The sequence below is a fragment of the Hyperoodon ampullatus genome (assembly GCF_949752795.1).
Source record: "Hyperoodon ampullatus genome assembly, chromosome: 20".
NCBI classification, from domain to species: Eukaryota; Metazoa; Chordata; class Mammalia; order Artiodactyla; family Ziphiidae; genus Hyperoodon; species Hyperoodon ampullatus.
Window position 1 is genome coordinate 23,186,175 of NC_136933.1, and position 19,651 is coordinate 23,205,825.

The following is a 19,651-nucleotide window of genomic DNA, read 5'->3' on the forward strand; positions in this document are numbered from 1 at the left end:
TTACAGGTTTGTTATAAGGATTAAATCAAGATAATTCGTATCAAAAGATCTAACAAATTTCCTAGCAAGTAATACGTAAGTAAGCATCTAACTATTATGTATACTTTTCACTGTTTAATCCTAGATTCAAAATGGTGGCTTTATTCCTTCTAATTGTTCTTTGGTGTTGGAAATCCGGGTCCAATTACAATGAGCACAACTGTGTCAAATTGGAAGAGTCCCAGAACTAGATTCCTATCCTTGGTGACCCAGGAGAACTGACATTTCACACGAAGACAGATCAGGTTCAGGAAGTCCACTGGAACTTTTCTTCATTTGAGGAGGACAATTTTAAAAGCCTGAGCTCACAAGCAACCTGTCCCCACCAAAGACTCACTGGCAATATTCTACATTATAATCTTATAGCTAGAAAGAAAACTAAGGTCCCTCAATTGCCTACATCTATTTTATTTAGTATATATATTTTTAATTGGATGCTTACAAAATTCTTGACATAACATTGGTCACATTCAAATGTAATTTTTTCCTTACAACTTTGCCAACTAAATATTTTATAGATGAGGAGAAGTTTCAGAGAGTTTAACTTTGGTACAGGACCAAACAAGTAGGGGAAAAAATAGCATTTAACCTCACTAATATTCCCCAGTAATAAGTCATACGGCTTGGAAATCTATGAATCCTAGACATTGTTATAATTCTCTATTGTATTATTTTATTTACATCGATATTTACTTATAGTCTATGTTTGTTCTCTTTATAATAAAAATCATTTCTTCCATGAGTGCTAGAAAAAGGTAGTGTGGAATAATAAAAATATTAAGTAATGATATGATTAAGTAAGGTGTAAGTAAGAAGACTGTCATGAAAATAGCTCTGGATAAAGACTGGACTCACTGGGCTACAACTTCTTTTCTGCAGAATGAGGGAAACAGACTGGATGACCCCTGAGACTTCTACCAGCTCAAAAAGTCACTGATCTGTTCTTGACATTGTCTTTATTGGTGTTAACTGGCTAGACATTCAATTTAGTGAAGGCATGCTGTCAATGTGACCAGGCTCTTGGTTCAATTTAGAAGTTTCATTCTGTTCCATGGTCACGGATACCACCTCTGACTCATGTCATAGCTCACAGTTGAAATCAAGCAAGGAATATGAATTTATCATTGCAAATTCATTAGCTCCATTGGAAGCACATATTCTAGGTATCTTTATATAGCAAGGGAAACGAACTCCTATTATTAATGTGTGATCAAGTGACCTGAGTTAGTGCAGCTCCTTCGGTATCTAAAAAGCATAAAGCAGCTTAGCATTAGGAAGAAGAAGGTCACATACTGCGAGCTGAATTAAAGTCTACAAGAAGCTACAGAGACTCCGACCGCTATATTTATTCAAACCAATAAACACCCACGTAGCCTCGATAAGCTTCACAAACAGCACTTATCTGACCTACATGCCTCAGTCCAGAGAAAGTACATTCCCCACCGCTTCTGCCTTGGTCAGAGGGAGGAAAGCTCTATATTATCATCTCTATAGAATGGCCAAACCTTCCCATGTTCAAAGAGACTGTTCGTCCCTCTTTCTTCTTGGTCCAACTCATCTCCATCACTCTATTCCTCAAGTGCTCTTTCCAACTTATTTTTCCCACTCAGTCTTTCTGTGTCACTGACTCTTCTCAGCCTGCAAGCGTGCTCAAGTACTCTACACCAGCCCAGAAATCTCTCTTTCCCGAACATCTATTCCTTCTCAAGCTCCCTTGATGTTCCTCTGCCTACCCCTGAGCACACCAAACTTCATACAGGTAGATGGACTCCACTTTCTTAGTATCCCCACTACAGTATATCATATTAATAAGTCCCCTAAGGCTGCAGCCAACTTCCTAAGAGCCAAAGCTTGTGGTTATTCTTAGTGAGTTGTGGGGTTCATTCTCTTATATAGATGAAATCAGGTTAAAATTAACTCTAAAAGAAGCTTAAAGCTGGCTGTGGCACCAAGCCTTTAAGCTGTTGAAGGCCCACTACCCATCCAAGAGTCTCTGACCAAAGCACCAACCTTATGACAATTGCCCAAATTTGTTATGTTTTAGGAGTGGTTTGGTCACTTTTTCACACTACTATAGATCTCAGCTATGATTAATGATAGCCTTGTGATCTCAGGTTTTAAAAAAGATCCCCTGAAGCTGAAAAACCCAGAAGTATTTTAGTCTGATCATCAATTGCTAAGAATAGATTTGACTACCTTGTTTTTGTCCAAGCTCTTGAATTTGTTCCAGATTCTTGAATCTGCAGCTGTTAGTCAACAGGTGAAAATGGATTCTCTAAGAAGAGCTACTCTTTGAAGACTCTGAAATATTGTGACTCACAGTTTTTTAAAAAAAGATTGGCAGTACAGATTTTAATTCCAACCTTTCGCAATGAACTTCACAATAAAAAAATAAGTCAGATTTTTTCAGGGCAGTTGCTGGACTGACTGACATGTGTGGCCAGAGAAAGCATACCCCATGACAGAAAATGCTCCACTGTCTATCTGATATGAGGTCGAATGAAATAGAAACAATCTCACTACACTGAGAAAGTAGTACAGGTGATGTGTGACACCGTACCAGGAAATAGGAACTCTTAGTTTCTAGCATTAATATTTATACTCCTTTATACTTTAGATGAAATATTGTCCTATCTCATAAAATTATAACTTGTTATGGGGGACAAAACATCAAAATAAACTGATTTGGGCAAAACCAGGGTTTCAGAATCAGGAAGTCTAGCACTGACTAGTTAAGAGAGTTTTTGAAAAGTTCCTAAACCTCCCCATGTTTCAGTTTTCCCCACAGAAATCTTGAAAATAACTTTTTTCCATAAAATTCCACAATTCTCAACACCATTAAGTAAAAGCAAGAATATTTCACCAAAAACTTAATTTGGGGGTTGGTGGGGGGGGATAATTACATTAGGGAGGGAGAAAATTGAACATCCACCAGAGTAAGTGTTTTAATTCTCAACTTTGTTTACCAATTTCAAATGGGATAATGAACCCATTCCGTGTCACAGGAGCAGGAACAATGATAGGTAGGGCCGGGCAAGTGTAATGCAAATTTTTGCCAGATTCTTCTGAATATCACTGAGCCTTCATTTCTATGTACTGAAAACCTGAGTGCTATAGAAAACACTGGGTGCTCAACAGAAAATCTCAGATACCCAGGGTTCTCCTGGTCTCACTCAGGAGAATGGGGTTTTCCCCATTTCTGCAGTCTAAAGGAAATTTCACTATACTATTCCTTTTATCTAACTCTAATCTATATGCTGGGTAAGCAAATAATCACTTTACCTGACTTTAGCAACTTGGCAATGAGGAACTTTAGGTTCAAGATTAGTAGAATATAAGCACACAAAAGAAAAACACATTGTAAAATATATTAAAATATATAGCTGGTATGGAAAATCACATTCTTTATAATAAATGATGGGTCAATTGGATAGGCATATAAAAAATGGATACTGACACCTACCTCACACTCTATATAAAAATCAATTCCAGATGAATAGTGAGTCTAAAAATGAAAGGTAAAACAATAAAGCTTTTAGAAAAAAAAAAAAGCATGGAAGAATCATCTCATGACCTTGCAAAAGCAGGCTTTGGGTGTCCCATCCCAAGGTGGGAAAAGAAAGCATCCCCATGGGTGGGAACACTGGCATCAGTGGTCAGAGCTCAAGCAGGTGGAGAGGGTGGCCCTGCATGGGACTGGGCAGTGCATGGTGTCAGAGGCAGGGAGGACGTGAAGGTCTTCTCCACAGAGAGGAGGTCCAGCCTACAGTGACAGAGCCCAAAGGGATGAGGAGTGTGTCTAGGTGGAGGGGAGGCCCGGCATAGGGTTCAGGGTCTCAGCAGAGTTGGGAAGGGGCGATACAGAGTACTGGAACCTAAGTAGGATAACGAGGGCATCCACGTGGGGGTGATGGTGAAAGACTGGCATGAGAGAGCATATAAGTAAATATATAAGGGATAATGGAAGTCAACTTTCTCATCTGGAAAGGGAGAAAACTAGAAAGAGCACTGTGATGTTGCATTGGAACTGGAGGCATTGTGAACTCATGGTTCTCAATATAGATAAATAAACGTGGATGCGAATGTGCATGTGTGCTTGTGTATATGTATATACATACCCAGGCAGACATTCCCTTGCTCTATCTACTAAGATGGCCTGGGAGCAGCTACACCTAGATAGCAACTTAGCACTCACATCCTGGCTTCTAAATACCATTCTCCTCTAAAAGAAACCAAGACTCCTCGGAGAATTGGCTGATTTCAGGGCTAGGGCAGGGAAAATACAGGATAAGCCTGAAACATCTGACTGTGTCAAGCAAATTAAAAAGTGCTCTAGTAATGAAGGAGATGTGTCAAAAGTACGCAGAGGCCAGCTGGAGACACTCCCACTGACCCAATTAGGGAAATTTAAGCAACAATATAAATCATGTCAGCAACAGGAGATAATCCATTCTAACCCACTGAATAAAACAGGCAACTCTGGGTCCATGAGACTCTGAGTAAAGAGACCTGTCATGACAACTACATGTAAAGCAAGATGTTGGACTGGATCCCTTTGCTGTAAAGGACATTATTGGAAGAACCGGTCAAACTTTAGTGGGGTCTGAGGATTAGATGGCAGTAATGTATCAATGCTAATTTCCAGACTTTAATGGCTGTATTGTACTCATGTTGGAGTGTCCTTACAAGATACACATCAAAGTATTCGGAAGTGACGGGACAACATGTCAACAACTCACTCTTAATGGCTCAAGAGAAAATGAAATATGTATCAGACTATACTTCCAACTTTATTATAAGTTGGTGATCTCATTTCAAAATTTAAAACATAATGGAGACCAAAAGGGCAAAAACACTGGAAGAACTGAAAGGTATCTCAAGTCCATTTTTACAATTGAATTAAAGATCTATTCTTTAAAAATGCATAGACCTAAAAAACATATTTGTTGAAGAAAAAGAGCAAGCTGCAGAATAAAACGTAAACTATGATACCATTTATGAAAAACTTTAAAACAAACAAGGGCAATCATCTCTATTACTCATTATAATTAGTATAAAAATATAAGAATGGACTGTAAAATTATACCCTAAATTCATGACAATGGTTTCTTATGGGAGGAGTGTAGGGAAGAAGGAACAGAAAAGGAAGTGGTGGGGAGTTCCATCCTATGTGATTCTTTATTTTTTCTAAATAAAAATCAAATATGCCGATATAATTATAACTGTTAATTCTGGGAGATGGAAGCAAAGGGTTAATTATAGCCTTCTCTGCATATTCCATCACTTTTAAATTTCTCAAAAAATAATTTAATAAATAAAACGTAATGAGGACTTTACATTTTATAGGCCATATAAATGTGCATTGACTGAGAAACTTATAAATTTTTTTATTTTTTGAATTTTGGCAAGTTCATCACAAAGTGGGTGCACAATACAAATTAGACAACACAAACTATCTCTTTAAAATATATACGTGTTCCAGTATTTGAGCTAAAGTAGTTGAATCTTTTCCAATTAAAGTGTCAATTTTTTAAAAATAAGAATGAATCACAGGAAAAAATGTCAGCACTCTTAATGGAATCTCACCTGAGACTCTGGGGTCTAGAGCTGCCATCATTGGCAGCCTCCTATGTAACTACTGAACCTACTGTAGTAGGACCCTTTACAACAATCCTGGCCTGTTGTGGAGATAGGTAAACTCATGCTCAGAGACGGCAAGTCACCGAGTCACCATTACCTGCAAAGTTCAGAATGGAGGGAGTTTCAAGCAGGGTGTGATTGGTGACAACAGTTTTAAGTGGCCATGAGTAATCAGAAAAGACTTCCCTCGACATACATTCACAAATGCAATGAACACCCCCAAAATGATGTGTCCACCATCCACCCCTATTCTGGGGGTTCATGTTCTCTTCTTACCCTTCCAGGTTCTCTCTCACCAAAGAACAGGGTCTCCATGTGCAACTGTTGATGTGAGGCCCTAACATGGGGCCTTTTCTGAGGGGATGCCATTCATATCATAGACACTGTAATTACTAGACATTTTTTAAATTTATTATCTTTGTTGGCTCCAAAGATGGGCTTTTTATATATTAATTACAATAATTTTCTGACAAATAAATTATTCCTATCCTGAGAATACACATATGTGATTTAGTTTACTAAAGAGAAATGAGTTTGATAATCAAATGATCTTGTTGACCTAACATCTAAAATCAACTGACCTTCTAAGTAAAGAACTGCTTCTCTAACTGATGAACTGATTGGGAAGTATCTTAAAATTAGAGTAGGTTCTCTACTGAAATTAGCACACTGGCTAAGTTTGAGTTTTTGATATTATAGCTCTTATCATCTGCTTTTTATATTCTGTGCTAAATGGTGTGGCTGAATCCTCTAATTTATTTATTTATTTTTTTTTTTGCGGTACGCGGGCCTCTCACTGTTGTGGCCTCTCCCGTTGTGGAGCACAGGCTCCGGACGCTCAGGCCCAGCGGCCATGGCTCACGGGCCCAGCCGCTCTGCGGCATGTGGGATCTTCCCGGACCAGGGCACAAACCCGTGTCCCCTGCATCGGCAGGCGGACTCTCAACCACTGCGCCACCAGGGAAGCCCTGAATCCTCTAATTTAAATCCACAAGTAACTTCTCTGTATACATTTGCCATAATAATCCACAAATATTACATGGCCAAATTAGTTATTATAGAATATTACATTGTTAATTATCAGGTTATTACATATTAAAATATAATGTTACATAAAATAGAATATTTTATAGTAATTTCTTATTTGTTATGGAAATTTCATTAGTATGGAAGTTAACTTACTAAAATGTAATGCTTTTTTATCTACATTCTCCCTTCAAAATACTGTAATTTATTCAGAATAGTAATTTAACAGACACATTGATGAAAACTTTCGTAGTTCTTCAGAAAAAATTAACTTTGTCAATATCAATCATCAATGGAGAACCTAAGTTCTCAAAATTACAATTTGTTGAAATTGTCTACAACACCACAAGACTGTCGAATCTTCTAGAGACCATTTCTATAGGCTAAGAAACAAGAAAGTACAGCAAGTAAACATTGAACCTCTGATAAAGAATTTCATTTCCATGAAAGCAAGCCACGTAATTATTATATAATAAGTTATGTCATCATGACTTTAAATTCCTTATTGACTTAAAATTTGAATTTTCAATTATTTTATATTCTATCTGTAACGGTTGTTATCACAAAATAATAATATACACTCATTTAAAACTTTTACTTAAAGAGCTCCATTTCCTGATGGGCACAGGGATTGACTGCGGCCACGCCAACCAGTCCTCAGTTGAACAAGCCCCAGCTTCCAACGCAACATTCATCTTTTGCAAGCGGTTTGCCCAGGTGCACAGGAAATGAGCATGCTCTACAGATGAAGACCGGTGCCTCTGCGACAGCTCTAATGTGTACGTTTCCATACACGGTTATTGAAAGTTCATTATCTGAAACGGGTCTTCTTTTAACCACAGCAAACAGACGTCCTTTCACAATAATGGTCTAGGACCGTTCAAATCCCCAAACGCTGAAACTAATTCGACCGATGGGTTGAAACAAGAGGAATAGAACAGAATAAAACAATGAAATGGCGATCAGAAAGGGGGAGGGGGAAGTTCCTAGGTGTCTGCGTGTCTCCAAACATTCCCCTTTCTCCACACAGCTTGGGTCCAACAGGTGCTGTGTTAAATCAGAGTCTGATCGAGATCAAGTTCTGGGTCAGCAGGGGAGCGGCGGGGGTGGGCCGTGGGGGGTTGACACACCCTAGTGAGACTGTCGCTGGGCCTGGGAGGCACAGCAAAGGTAGCACGCAGCTGTCGCGGGCACCGCTCCGGCGGGGCGGGCGTACTGCACCCCGGCCCCCGGCGCGCACCTTCCTCCTCCCCACCCCCACCCTCGCGCGCGCCCCACTGCCGCTCGCTGTGTCCCGGCCACCCCGTTACCAAGCAACGAGCTGCCCAGGCTGGAAGCAACCGAGCCGACTGCCTAGGAGAGGGGAAGGCGGTTGGAAAGGGAGCTTGAGCAGCAGAAATGAGCCCGGGTAAGAGCCGGGCCGAGGGCTGCCCTGGGAGGGGGCGCCCTGGGAAGTGGACGCGTGGTGGGGAGCGCCGCCTCCCCCCGCCCCGGCTCCTTCCCCCGCGGAGCGGGTCCCGTCTGGAGTGCGGATCTCCTAGACGAGCCGCACACCTCCGCCCGCCCCGGGAGGAAAGCACCGCCTGCGTCCCTGCGCCTGCCCTGCTTCCAGCCTTGGAGCAGCCCGGCCCGCCGCCGCGGCGTGGCCCCAGCGCGCCCTCCCGTGGCCGCTCTGCGCGCCCGCGTCCCGAATCCCCACGCCTCGCCTCCTTTCTCCCAGCAAAACCAAAAGCCGCGTACTGTTCAGTTACAGAAAAGCATCCTGACGAAGAGGAGGAGGCTGACTGCGTTCTCCTTTCAGCACCCAAGATCCTAAATTCCTCTGAGGGGGTAAAGGAAAATGGTGGCAGTGAAACAGGTAAAACCTCCCAGGCCAAAGCTCCGATGGTAGTGATGTTTCTGCCTTTTACTAGAGGCAACCAGTACATTACCTAAATCCACTGGCCCAGCTGGTGTGCTTCCGGTAACTACTCGTAAGATACTAATAATAACTAACACGGGACATTTACTTTGTGCCAGATGTTGTTCTGAGCACTTAAATGTGTCAACTTATTTAATCCTCACAACAACCCTATGAAGTAGGTACTACCATTCTCCTCATATTACAAGTGAGGAAACTGAGGCACAGAGAGGTTAACTAACTCCCCAAGGTCACACAGGCAGCAACTGACAGAGCCAGTATTCAGCAGGGTAGCTCCAGGGTCCAGGCCTTAACCTCCATGCTACACTGTACTGCTTCTCTGAATACCAAATAAGAATTGCTGATTTTTTGGACAGTCACTAAAAAGATACCTATTTTTTTCCAAAAGAAATACTTTTATAGTAAATATTTGTGGACTACAGGATACTGTATAGGGAGGATGTTTGAAATCATTAAAAAGCTGCAGTTTTCAGGTTCCGTATAAACCATGAATAAGATGTGTGGAGGATCTGAGAACACTGAAGCTGGAGTCTCGCTTCCTTGAGAGAAGCTGAAGGAGGCTACACAGCTGTCAGAGGGGCCTGGTTTTCAAGTGAGACACCAGGGAAGAAGCAGAAGGCTGTGGGTGGAAGGCAGTATCTAAACTGAGGGGCCGCGTTGGGATCCTACAGTTGCCCATAAGCCACGCGGGACACGTGGGCAATCCAGACGCAGAGGTGCTGCAACAAGTGGTGAGCCCGAGACCTGAGGTCAGGTTGGGGTTTGTCCACCTCCATAAACCGGGGACCTTCACAACGGCCTTGTCAAGGGCTCTAAAAAAAAGGGCTGGAGCAGCCACACCCGGCAGACAAAAACACAAGACAATTGGATGCCCAGTGACCACCAGGCTAAGCCACACCTCACTGACCTGCCCCCTCTCTGCTCTTCTGCACCCCGCCCGCCTGCATGAGGCCAGGCAGGCATCCCTGTGCAACAGGAGGGGCGACGAGAAGCCCTGAGTGGGGCAGAAAGCCCTCACAGAGAGTCTAGACACGGAGACAGCTCCACACCAAGAGAGAGTGTTTAAGGTCAGAAGAGACTGAGAGAGCTTAATGTGGCAAGACCGTGTGTTCTCTAATGTGAGCGAGATGGAAGGCTCTGGAGGAAAATGCCAGCGTTCACAGAAAATGAAGTTACATACCAAATAGCACATCATATGCTTGTGGGAGAGTTACAGTCTTTCTTGCTAGAGCATGGCGGGTACAAGGGCAGGGACTCAATCTGTGAGAGATATTCTAAGTTAGGCGCCACCAAGGATGGCAGGGACTTCCTGCTTACAGCTCAAGGCAAAACTAGGAGGTGTGACCTTGTGCCCTCCCCACTTTCTGTTCTCTTAGCTACACGTCATGGTCACCAAGTGATCCATTCGCTGGGTACTGACCAACAGAACACTGACATGATTTGCATAAATAGTGCCGAATTGCAAGGTCGTATATATTTCTCAGGTCTCTGATTTTAAAAGAACAAGGAGTTAGTATATGGCGTGAAGTATATATATGGAGTGTCAGAGGTGGGTGGGGAGTGTGCAATTTTATTTCAAATAGGATGGTAGGAGACCTCACTTAGCAGATGACATCTGAGCAAAGACCTGAAGGAGGTAAAGGAGTAGTCTCAGTGCAGATTTCCGGGGAAAGTACATTCCAGGCGGAGAGAACAGCAGCTGCAAAGGTCCCTAGGTGGGAGGATGCCTGGCATGTTGGAGGATCAGCTGGTGACGGGAGCAGAACGAGCAAGGAGGAGGACAGGAGAAGGGTTCAGAGAGGACACTGGGCTTTGTAATTCCATGTAAGGATGTGCAGTTTTATTCTGAGCAAAATGGGAAGCACTGGAGAATCTGAGCAGTCATCCCTCCCTTCCATCTCTATTAGAAATTTTACATTTACCAAATCATCATCATATTGATAATACCCTTGCTGCTACAGTAAGAGAGTAAATTTTTCTTGAGCATTTACTGTGTGCCATGCACTGTGGAAGGCTTTACCTACAAACGAGACACTGATCCCTCACAGTGAGCGCATGTGGCAGAGCCAGGATTCAAGCTCAGGCAGCCTGGCTCCATAGCTCCCATAACAAAGCCTCGTGCAGATATGCACACTCCCCTGCTCTGTGCCTTACTCTTCTCCATAGGATTCACTCCCATCTTACACACAATATCCTTTGTTCCCCTCACATGGGCAGGGATTTTGCAAATTTTGTTCACTGTAGGATCCCCAGCACCTTGGACAGTACTTGATACATAGCAGGTGCTTAAAAATAGTTGTTAGATGAATGAATGAAGGCTTGGGTAGAACAGCTCACAAGGCTTCAATAAAACAGTTACTTCTAGGAGTGAGTGTGAATTGTCACAGCAAAACTCAGTATTTGAACCTGAGAATTAAAAGGCGTTCACTACAGAGCGTCTAACATCCTATATAGAATCGTTATGACGCTGCATTTTTAAAACTCATTTGTTCTCCCTGCTCTGTTAGCTACAGGTATGCCCTTAAAACTTTCTCTATACATTGAATATGACATAATCTTCTGCAGACTTCAGAATAAATTCCCTATATCTTTACCTTAATTACCTCAAAAGTCATCCTGCTGATAACTATCTTGTTTTTAAATTTTGACACTTAAATATGAAACAGCTAGAGAACTTAAGTTGAATATAATCTGAATAATATTTCTTGCAATCTGAATAGAGTATAAGCTTCTTCAGGGCTGGCACCATATCCACTACTTAGTCTAAATACTTCCCAATATTGTACATTTAGCAAGGACTTAATAAATGGTGACCTGTGACTGTGTTCCCTCTCCTGTGCTTCACTGATAATTTCCCTTCCAATTCTAGAATCACATAATCCTATGTGTTTCTTTAAGTACTGATGAATTTTAAAATTATCTTCCCTTTGGGAATAAGCAGTAGCCAATGTCTCTGAAACTCATAAGAAAAACAAAAAGTTATTTTCGTAGCTTTTAAAAATAGATGAATCCAACTCTCTGCCTACTCTGTATCTTCACTGAATCATATGAACTTTGCTGGAGAAAAACACTCACTTCTGAGTCATACCACGGATCTCAATGCTATTTGGAAAAGTTACTTTATTTCCCCAGTAAATGCTTCTGCAAGCCCTGTCCAAGGTAACTAGTCCACTCTTCTGGTTTCCTCAAATCTCCAACACCTCTCACCGCTGCCTCCCAATGTGTAACATGACCTCAAACTATATGAAAAAACTAGAAGCAATCAGACCCAAACTCCCTGACCTTCAACCTTAAACTTTGCTAACCTACCGCCTGTGTTCCATATTCTCTGCTGTCCCCCGCTTCAGTGGAAGGCCTGTCCCTGCTCAATCACAGGTCATTTCCTCCAGATCGGACCTCTCCTGGAATTCTCAAGTACTCAGCTTTGGCCATCAGCCTTCCTCATTCTCCAGAATTATTCTTCTCCTCCGTTTCCACTATATGGTTCCCGCAGTAAGCAGGCACATTAGACTCTCTCATGGTTAAAAAAAGTTCTTCTTAACCTTCACGTCTCTTCCAAAAACCCCTATCCCCACCAGGCACCTTATCCCCTGCCACAGTAAAACCACAAAGCGTTGCCCACGAACCTTCACGTTCCATCTCCCCTCGAGCCACTTCATCTGGGGTTCTGAGCTGCTCACTGCACAGAAAGTGCCCCTGTCTAGGCCAGCAGCAGGGTCCATATTTCCCAATACAGTGCTCATAAGCACTCCCCTGACCCAGAGCCTGGACTATCCAACAGCCTGTTGACATCTCCACTTTGATGTCCAACAGAAAATTTAACTTTAACAGACCTAAACGAGTTTTCCCTAAAATATGTTCCTCCCCCACTCTTTTCCATTTCAGTAAATGGCATCCTCATTCGTCCACCTGCTCTCACTAAAAACCTAGGAGTCACCTTTCCTCCCTCGACACTGGCCACATCTAATCCTCCAGCGATGCTTCATCTCAAAAACGTATTTTGAATCCACCTGTTTTTCTCCCTTTCCCCCACTGCCATTCTAGTCCAAGGTACCTTTGTCTCTCCCTTGGATTATTCCAATAGTCCTGCAACTGCTACCTTCTCATCCATTATCATGCTGGAGAGTGTCCTATAAAGTTTTTAGTCAAATCAAATCATTCTCGTGATTGAAACCCCCCAAAGCTTCTCATGTCTCCTAAAATAAAAGCCAAACCCCTCAGGATGGCTTGCCAGATTCTCTCTAACCTCACCCCCATCTCCCCCTGAACTCTTAGCACACCGTGCTCCCATCTGCTCAGGAAGCTGCATCCACATGGGCTTTCTTTCTGTTCCAAACACAGGTAACACGTGCTCTGCTTCAGGACCTTGCGGTTTCCTCTGCTCTGAATCTCTTCCTACAGATGTCCACACGGCTGGCCCCTGCTTATCACGTAGGAGTCTCGGCTGAAGCCACAAAATACCAGATAGGCCTTTTCTAACCGCCCTCCCCAGTGCTGTCCTCATCTCCCTCACTGTCACAGTAGCCTATTTTCTTTGTGTTATTTATCACTATTTGGAAGTATCTTGTTTATATCTTTGTTTGCTTTTTTTCTGTTTACTTGTTTTAGAAGGTAGGCATAGTGAGAACAGGAGCTCCGGCTGATTTATTCATTGCTGTGTCTATAGTAACTACAGTGGGGCACACCACATAGTAGACACTCAAAATCTGAATGTGTGGTATTATTGAAGGAATGAACCACTTGAACATGAAACAATATTTAAGGCCAAATCATGAACTTATCAAAATTATTCTAGACTTTCAGGTAGAGATTTTAGAGCCAAAGAAGATCCCAGACCTTCCTCCCCCACTACAAAAGGACAGGAACAAAAAAACCCTGCCAGAACACCAGCAAAAACGTCACCAGCAGTACCTGGAGAAGGAAGGGGGCACCCCCTCAGGACATAAAATTGGAGAGTGGAGGCCAAAGATAAAAACAGATGATGCTGGCAAGGCTATCTATAGCATGGCTCATAGCTCCCTCTGACTTTCAGAGGCGATAAAGAAAGCCAGAATCCTGAAGATACTCATTAATGCACCCCCTGCCCAGCCCCCACACACAGTCCATCCCTGCCCTGTGATGAAGGCGGGATTCTTCAACTGGCCAAATGGCTCCAGGCTCTGAACCACAGCAGCTCTCTCAGTGATGAGGGCCACATTGGGACTGGGTGGAAGGAAGTATACTTTGCAACCAGATTCTATAACATCTGGCAGACTGCCATTCCAAAAGAGATGCACTGACTTCTTTAAAAACCTTCTCTTACAGCAGAAATTGTCAGCCTGGGGCAAATTCTAACATAACTCTCATTTCACTCAGGACATGTTTTTTAATTTTTTTAAATAAAAATTTACAAAGCAAGTAGCCTAACATTTGGGAAAAAAGAGGAATGTATGTCAGGAAATTTGCAAACGTTATATAGTCTCTCCCCTATTGCAGATCTAAAATCTATTTTCTAGGAAGGAACACACAGATCCTTATAGCACTTTGCTTAAGAGCATAACAAAAATTATGTTCTATTAATCCAAATTGTTTTCCATGTTAAGGAAGAAAAACATCACATGGCCATTGCGTAGGTACTGGGGCCTATATAAGACTTTGCCAAGGGTCTCCCTTAACATAAGAATTGTTAATATTTTTACCAAAAAATATAGTTTATATCCCAGAAACAAACAAAGATATCTGAGCTCCTGAGAGTTCTCAGTTTGGTGTTACAAGTTAAGGGTTTATTATAAAAGTAAAACCACTATTACAACCTTAAGTAGGTGCAGTATTGTAAGTCAGATGAGAATTATCTCTTAAACTCACTATGCAGCTAGCATCGGGTTTTTCTTAATGTGAACATCAACCATCTCATTATCTCTTTGCCTCACCATCCAGGAAAGCTCTAGGAGACTGCTTTCCATCAACATTCTTTAAAAATAACACTTCAGAATTAAATCACATCGTTTTCAATTTTACTTTTTAGAATACGACTGCATAACAGAATCAGAAAATCAAATCCAAGCACAATCAGCACTGAAAGTGAGTATATTTCATTTTATTTTCTCAGAAAACCTGTGTAAAGTCTGATCTTTCTCAGAATACTTCCTAAATATATACGGGTTTTCCACAAAAGTCTTCATCAAAATGCACTGGAGAGTGAGCAAGAATGATGAAGAATGTGAGTCACCTGACCCTCACATGATCCTTGTAATAGGCAACTTCGGGGGATTTTTTTTTTTAATTGTAACAAAATGTATGTTCACCTAAAAATGTTCAATTTCATATCTTGTGTAATTTTGTTGTAGGCCCTTCAGCATCAGCTGGAATCATTTCAGGCTCTCCGAATACAGACTTTGCAGAATGTTAGCATGGTATGTTTCTTCTAATTTACATAGAAAATATTCAAACTTAGAATACCATCACACACTTCTAAGCTGATGATCACTAGCCAACTGATTAGTTGGTATTGAATGTAATAAAGCCACAACCTATTCTAGACACAAAATTGGCAGGAAACTATATTCTGTTATACTTGCATTTGGATATGAGCCAAAAGAAATAACACTCACTGATTTTTTTTAAAACATATGTTTAAAGTGCTACCTATATATAGTCTACAAATAGGGACTCTCATTATAAGTGATATAAAATCTAAGTCAAACTGACCAAGGGAAAAGTGTACTTTATTAGCTCTAGTAATGCAAACCCTAGGTACAGTTCACTTGGGGATGGCTTCATCCACATGATCAGGACTCACGTCATCAGGGAACCAGCCTCACTCCTCATCTTGGTTCTGCTTTTGACAGTAACGTATTCTCAGACTCCATGTGGTAGCAAAAGGGTTGCTAGAAGTTCCTCCCCCACTACAAAAGGACATGAACAAAAAAAACCTGCCGGAACACCAGCAAAAACTTCACCAGCAGTACCTGGAGGTGTACTGCTGGTACACCTTATCCTTCCAGGTTCCAGTTAGACAGAGATGAGACCATGCTTTTCTCTCTTAACAGTGTGTACTGAGTTCTTGGCCTGATTCTGACAGCCCCACATGCAGTGCTTGAAGCAATCACTGTTGAGAGGGAGGCAGCGCTCTGACTGGTTAGCTCTGGGTCACATGCCCACCCCTTGGAGCTGGAGGAGGGATCTGTATCACCAAAGGCACATGGACTTTATCCAGAAGTAAGGGGTAGTGTTAACAGAAGGATAGGGCATGGATTCTGGGGGTACATAACACAACGCATAGTCACTAAAGACCCAATATAAACTTCATCCTGATATGCTTGAAGCAACTGCAGGGAAATGGGAAGAGAAGATAAAATCCTCCTGAGGCTGACAGAATAGATTGCATTCTGATGACAGAGATCAAAGACCTCTGATTTATTCAACAATGTAAAAATCAAACATCTAAAATTATTTTAATTCATAAGATTTTATTGTTTTCCTAAATTAAGTCTTTCTGATTTTATAATCATATAGTAAAGACATACTTTTCTTAAAGATTCCTTCAGTGATAGAGATTACAATAAATTAAATTTAATTTTTATTTTATATGATGGAAAAGAATATGCATAGGAAATTTAAAGGTATCTTTCAAGTATAATATCTATTATCCTTGTGCATTCATAACTTTATAAATGTGAAATCAAAGTCTGACATTCTTAATTTCTCTTTTAAAGATGCAGTCTAAAATCAGTGAAATATTGAACAAAAGTATTGTTGAAGCAGAAAACCCACAATTTAGCTCAGAAAAAAATCTAGTATTTGGCACACGCAATGAAAAAGCTTTGGTATGTGTTTCCGTACAAAATCATTCCTACATTTAGGTACTTCAGAAATGTTACTGCAACCTTTACATTCTCCCCTTCTTCACAGGGCGACTGGATTGTCAAAGATGAAAATAAGGAAACTCCTGTCCTGAAAACTCTAAAAGATGTGCGTTTACCTCTGTACTTCTGCAATTTTCTTGTTTCTCTTAGGAGAGCGTGTGAGGGGCATTTGACTTAGTCCATACACCTAAAGATTCCCAAGTAAACTGAAATACACGGCAGTTTTTCTGTCCACTTTGAGTTTTTCTACTTTTAGGACTGACTTACACCTAGAGTGAGTTCTCTAAAACAGGTCCAAACTAGAGTCACTGTGTCTATACTTATTAGAACTTCACACTTTCTCTGAAGAGTCACAACCCTAGATCCATTTGAAATGAGGAAGACAAGCTAAGGTTGACAAATAGCCCAGAAGTAGAAATTTTCATTTTCCTTAAACTTCCCTTTGAACTACTGCTTCTCTCTTCCCCACCTATCTATGATGGTCTCTTGAGAAATGCTGAATTTGTATTTCTGGAATTGAGGGGTTGGCCCTTCTATCTCACCCCCTAAGGAAATAAGTGCAATTTCTAAGCAAATTGTGAAGACCAGAGTTACAGATCTCAAAATAAAGGTAGATTTTCTGGAGAAAATGAATCATACTTGTCAGCCTCTTTGCTGCAGAAATGGATAGAATGTTCATGCTGGTTGTAGTAAAAACAATTCCTCCACAAAATATTATCTTAATTTGTTGGTCATGTAGCAAATGATAGTACATTTATAGTGTGATTTTTATTGTTACTAGCCTACAGAGAATCAAGAAGAAACCCTTTCTATGGAGAAAATTCAGCATTTTGAGGATCCTAGGACTCTTCATTCAGTAGAAGAAATATTCAGTAGTGACAGTGTTAACAGTCTCTCTCAAGGTATAAATATCCCATGCCAGATACATTTCAAGGACATATTAACTTCGACAGATAATCCAGCTTCAGAAAATTCTGACTTGAGGAATTATAATAACCTTTATAATTTCCTACCTAATGTACCTCAAAACGGGATGTCTCAAGCTGATATGGTAATTCTGGATAAGTTCAGAATTACTGTGCCTGTTCTCAAGCATGGATTTTGTGAAAATTTAGATGATATTTGCCATTCTATCAAACAAATGAAGGAAGAGCTTCAAAAGTCACATGACAGGGAACTGGCACTTACAAATGAACTGCAAACTTTAAAAGCTGTTCCAAGGAATGGTAACTATGACCTGCCCCCCACTCACAAGGAAAAAATTAACTTTATTAAGGAAGAAAATATTGAAAGTAACTTAAATGAAGATATAAAATCAAAGAGAATTTTGGAATTAGAGGCACTAGTAAACAAATTACTCCCACTTAGGGAAACAGTGTCAAAATTCCATGTGAATTTTTGTAGGAAATGTAAAAAACTATCTAAGAGTGAAATACACAGCGGGGAAAAGAATGAGAAAAATAATAAAGAAATTCCTATCACTGACAAGAATATTGCAGATTTAAAACTCCATTCCAGAGTTCCAAGACATACACTGGCATTCTTTGACCCAACAAAATATGCAATGAAAGACAAAGAAAGACAACCATTAGCAGTGAAAGAAGGATCAATAATATTTGAAAACGAGAAGACATCCAAAGTCAATTCTGTTACTGAACAGTGTGTAGCAAACATTCAGTACTTACAGAATTACCTGAAAGAATCTATGCAGATACAGAAAAAAGTACTGAAACTACAGAATGAAAACCTAACCCTTAAAATGAAAATTAAACCTCTTGTCTTTACCACACAATCTCTGATACAGAAAATTGAAATGTACGAAAAACAATTTAAGACATTGGTTGAAGAACAGAACACTATTCAGTCCAAGTTAATTAAAACAGAAGAAGATGGCAAAGAATGTCTTAAAGAATTGAAAGAAATAATTAGTAAGTATAATGTTCTCCAAGGACAAAATAAAACCCTAGAGGAAAAAAATAGTCAACTTTCTTTGGAGAAGCAACAAATGATAGAAACATTAGAACAACTAAAAAGTAAGGAACACAAAGCTCAAAATGACATGGCCATTGTCAGTAATGAAAATAAACTATTGATCACAGAAATGGAATCAATGAAAACAAATATTCTATTGATACAAGAGGAAAAAGAAATGTTAGAGGAAAAAACATACCAGCTTCTAAAGGAAAAAGTCTCACTTGAAAATGAACGAAAAGAAAACCAGCTAGAGATAATGCAGCTAAAAGAGAAAGAAAGATTGGCCAAATCTGAACAACAGACACTTCTTCAAATAATAGAAACAGTTAAAAACGAAAAGCTTAATCTTGAAACAACCTTACAAGAATCTACTGCTGCTAGAGAAATGATGCAAAGAGAAACTGAGGATATTCAAACATACCAATCTACAGCCGAAGAGTATTTTCTGCAAGAAATAAAAAACGCAAAATCAGAAGCAAGTATTTATAAGAATAGTTTGTCAGAAATGGGCAAAAAATGTGAAATGTTATCAAAAATGTTAATGGAAATTAAAACTGATAATCAGATTCTAAAAGAAGAACTAAAAGAACATAGTCAAGAAAGTATAAAATTTGAAAACAGCATCAGTAGACTTGAGGAAGACAAAATACGTTTAGAAAACTATGTAAGTATAGAGAATGAAAGGGATACCTTGGAATTTGAGATGCGGAATCGTCAAAGAGAATATTTAAATCTAAGTGAAAAAATCTATAATCATCATATTGACCTATCAAAAATGTGTCACCTTTCAAGAAGAGGGGAACTCCGTATTGACATCCATGGTATTCAATGAGACACCTCTAGTCCTAGGAGCAGGCCTTTAGCCCCTGATTTGAAAGGTATGTATATTGTGGTGGGTTAGCAGAAATATGTTTAAGATTCTTTTAGCCTATTGGGCATTAGCCAGAGGACAGTAATAAGAAGGTGAGTACAATTCAGTTTTGTGAGATTTGTACCCAATTTATTATATAGTGATTATTTAGATTTTGCTCTTTTGATAAAATTCATATTATTTTATTATACTACTTCTATACATTGTATATGACCAAAGCGACTTTGGCAGCAAACAGGGATTTTTTTTAATTATTATTTTTCTGTAATACACTTAGAAGTAAAACCTTTTAAAAAATTCTTCTTTTTTTCCAGGAATTCCAAGTAAACCATATCA

The 19,651-nt window shown here is 40.3% G+C and overlaps 1 protein-coding gene across 1 annotated transcript; it reads left to right on the forward strand.

Moving 5' to 3' along the window:
* Positions 1-8,103: 8,103 nt before the first annotated feature.
* On the forward strand, positions 8,104-19,276 carry CCDC110 (coiled-coil domain containing 110; the record flags this gene model as incomplete). Its single annotated transcript, XM_079726544.1, has 6 exons — positions 8,104-8,563; positions 14,631-14,686; positions 14,953-15,018; positions 16,321-16,431; positions 16,517-16,576; positions 17,252-19,276. The coding sequence occupies 6 exons, from the start codon at positions 8,104-8,106 to the stop codon at positions 19,274-19,276; spliced, it is 2,778 nt and encodes a 925-aa protein (XP_079582670.1).
* Positions 19,277-19,651: the final 375 nt, after the last annotated feature.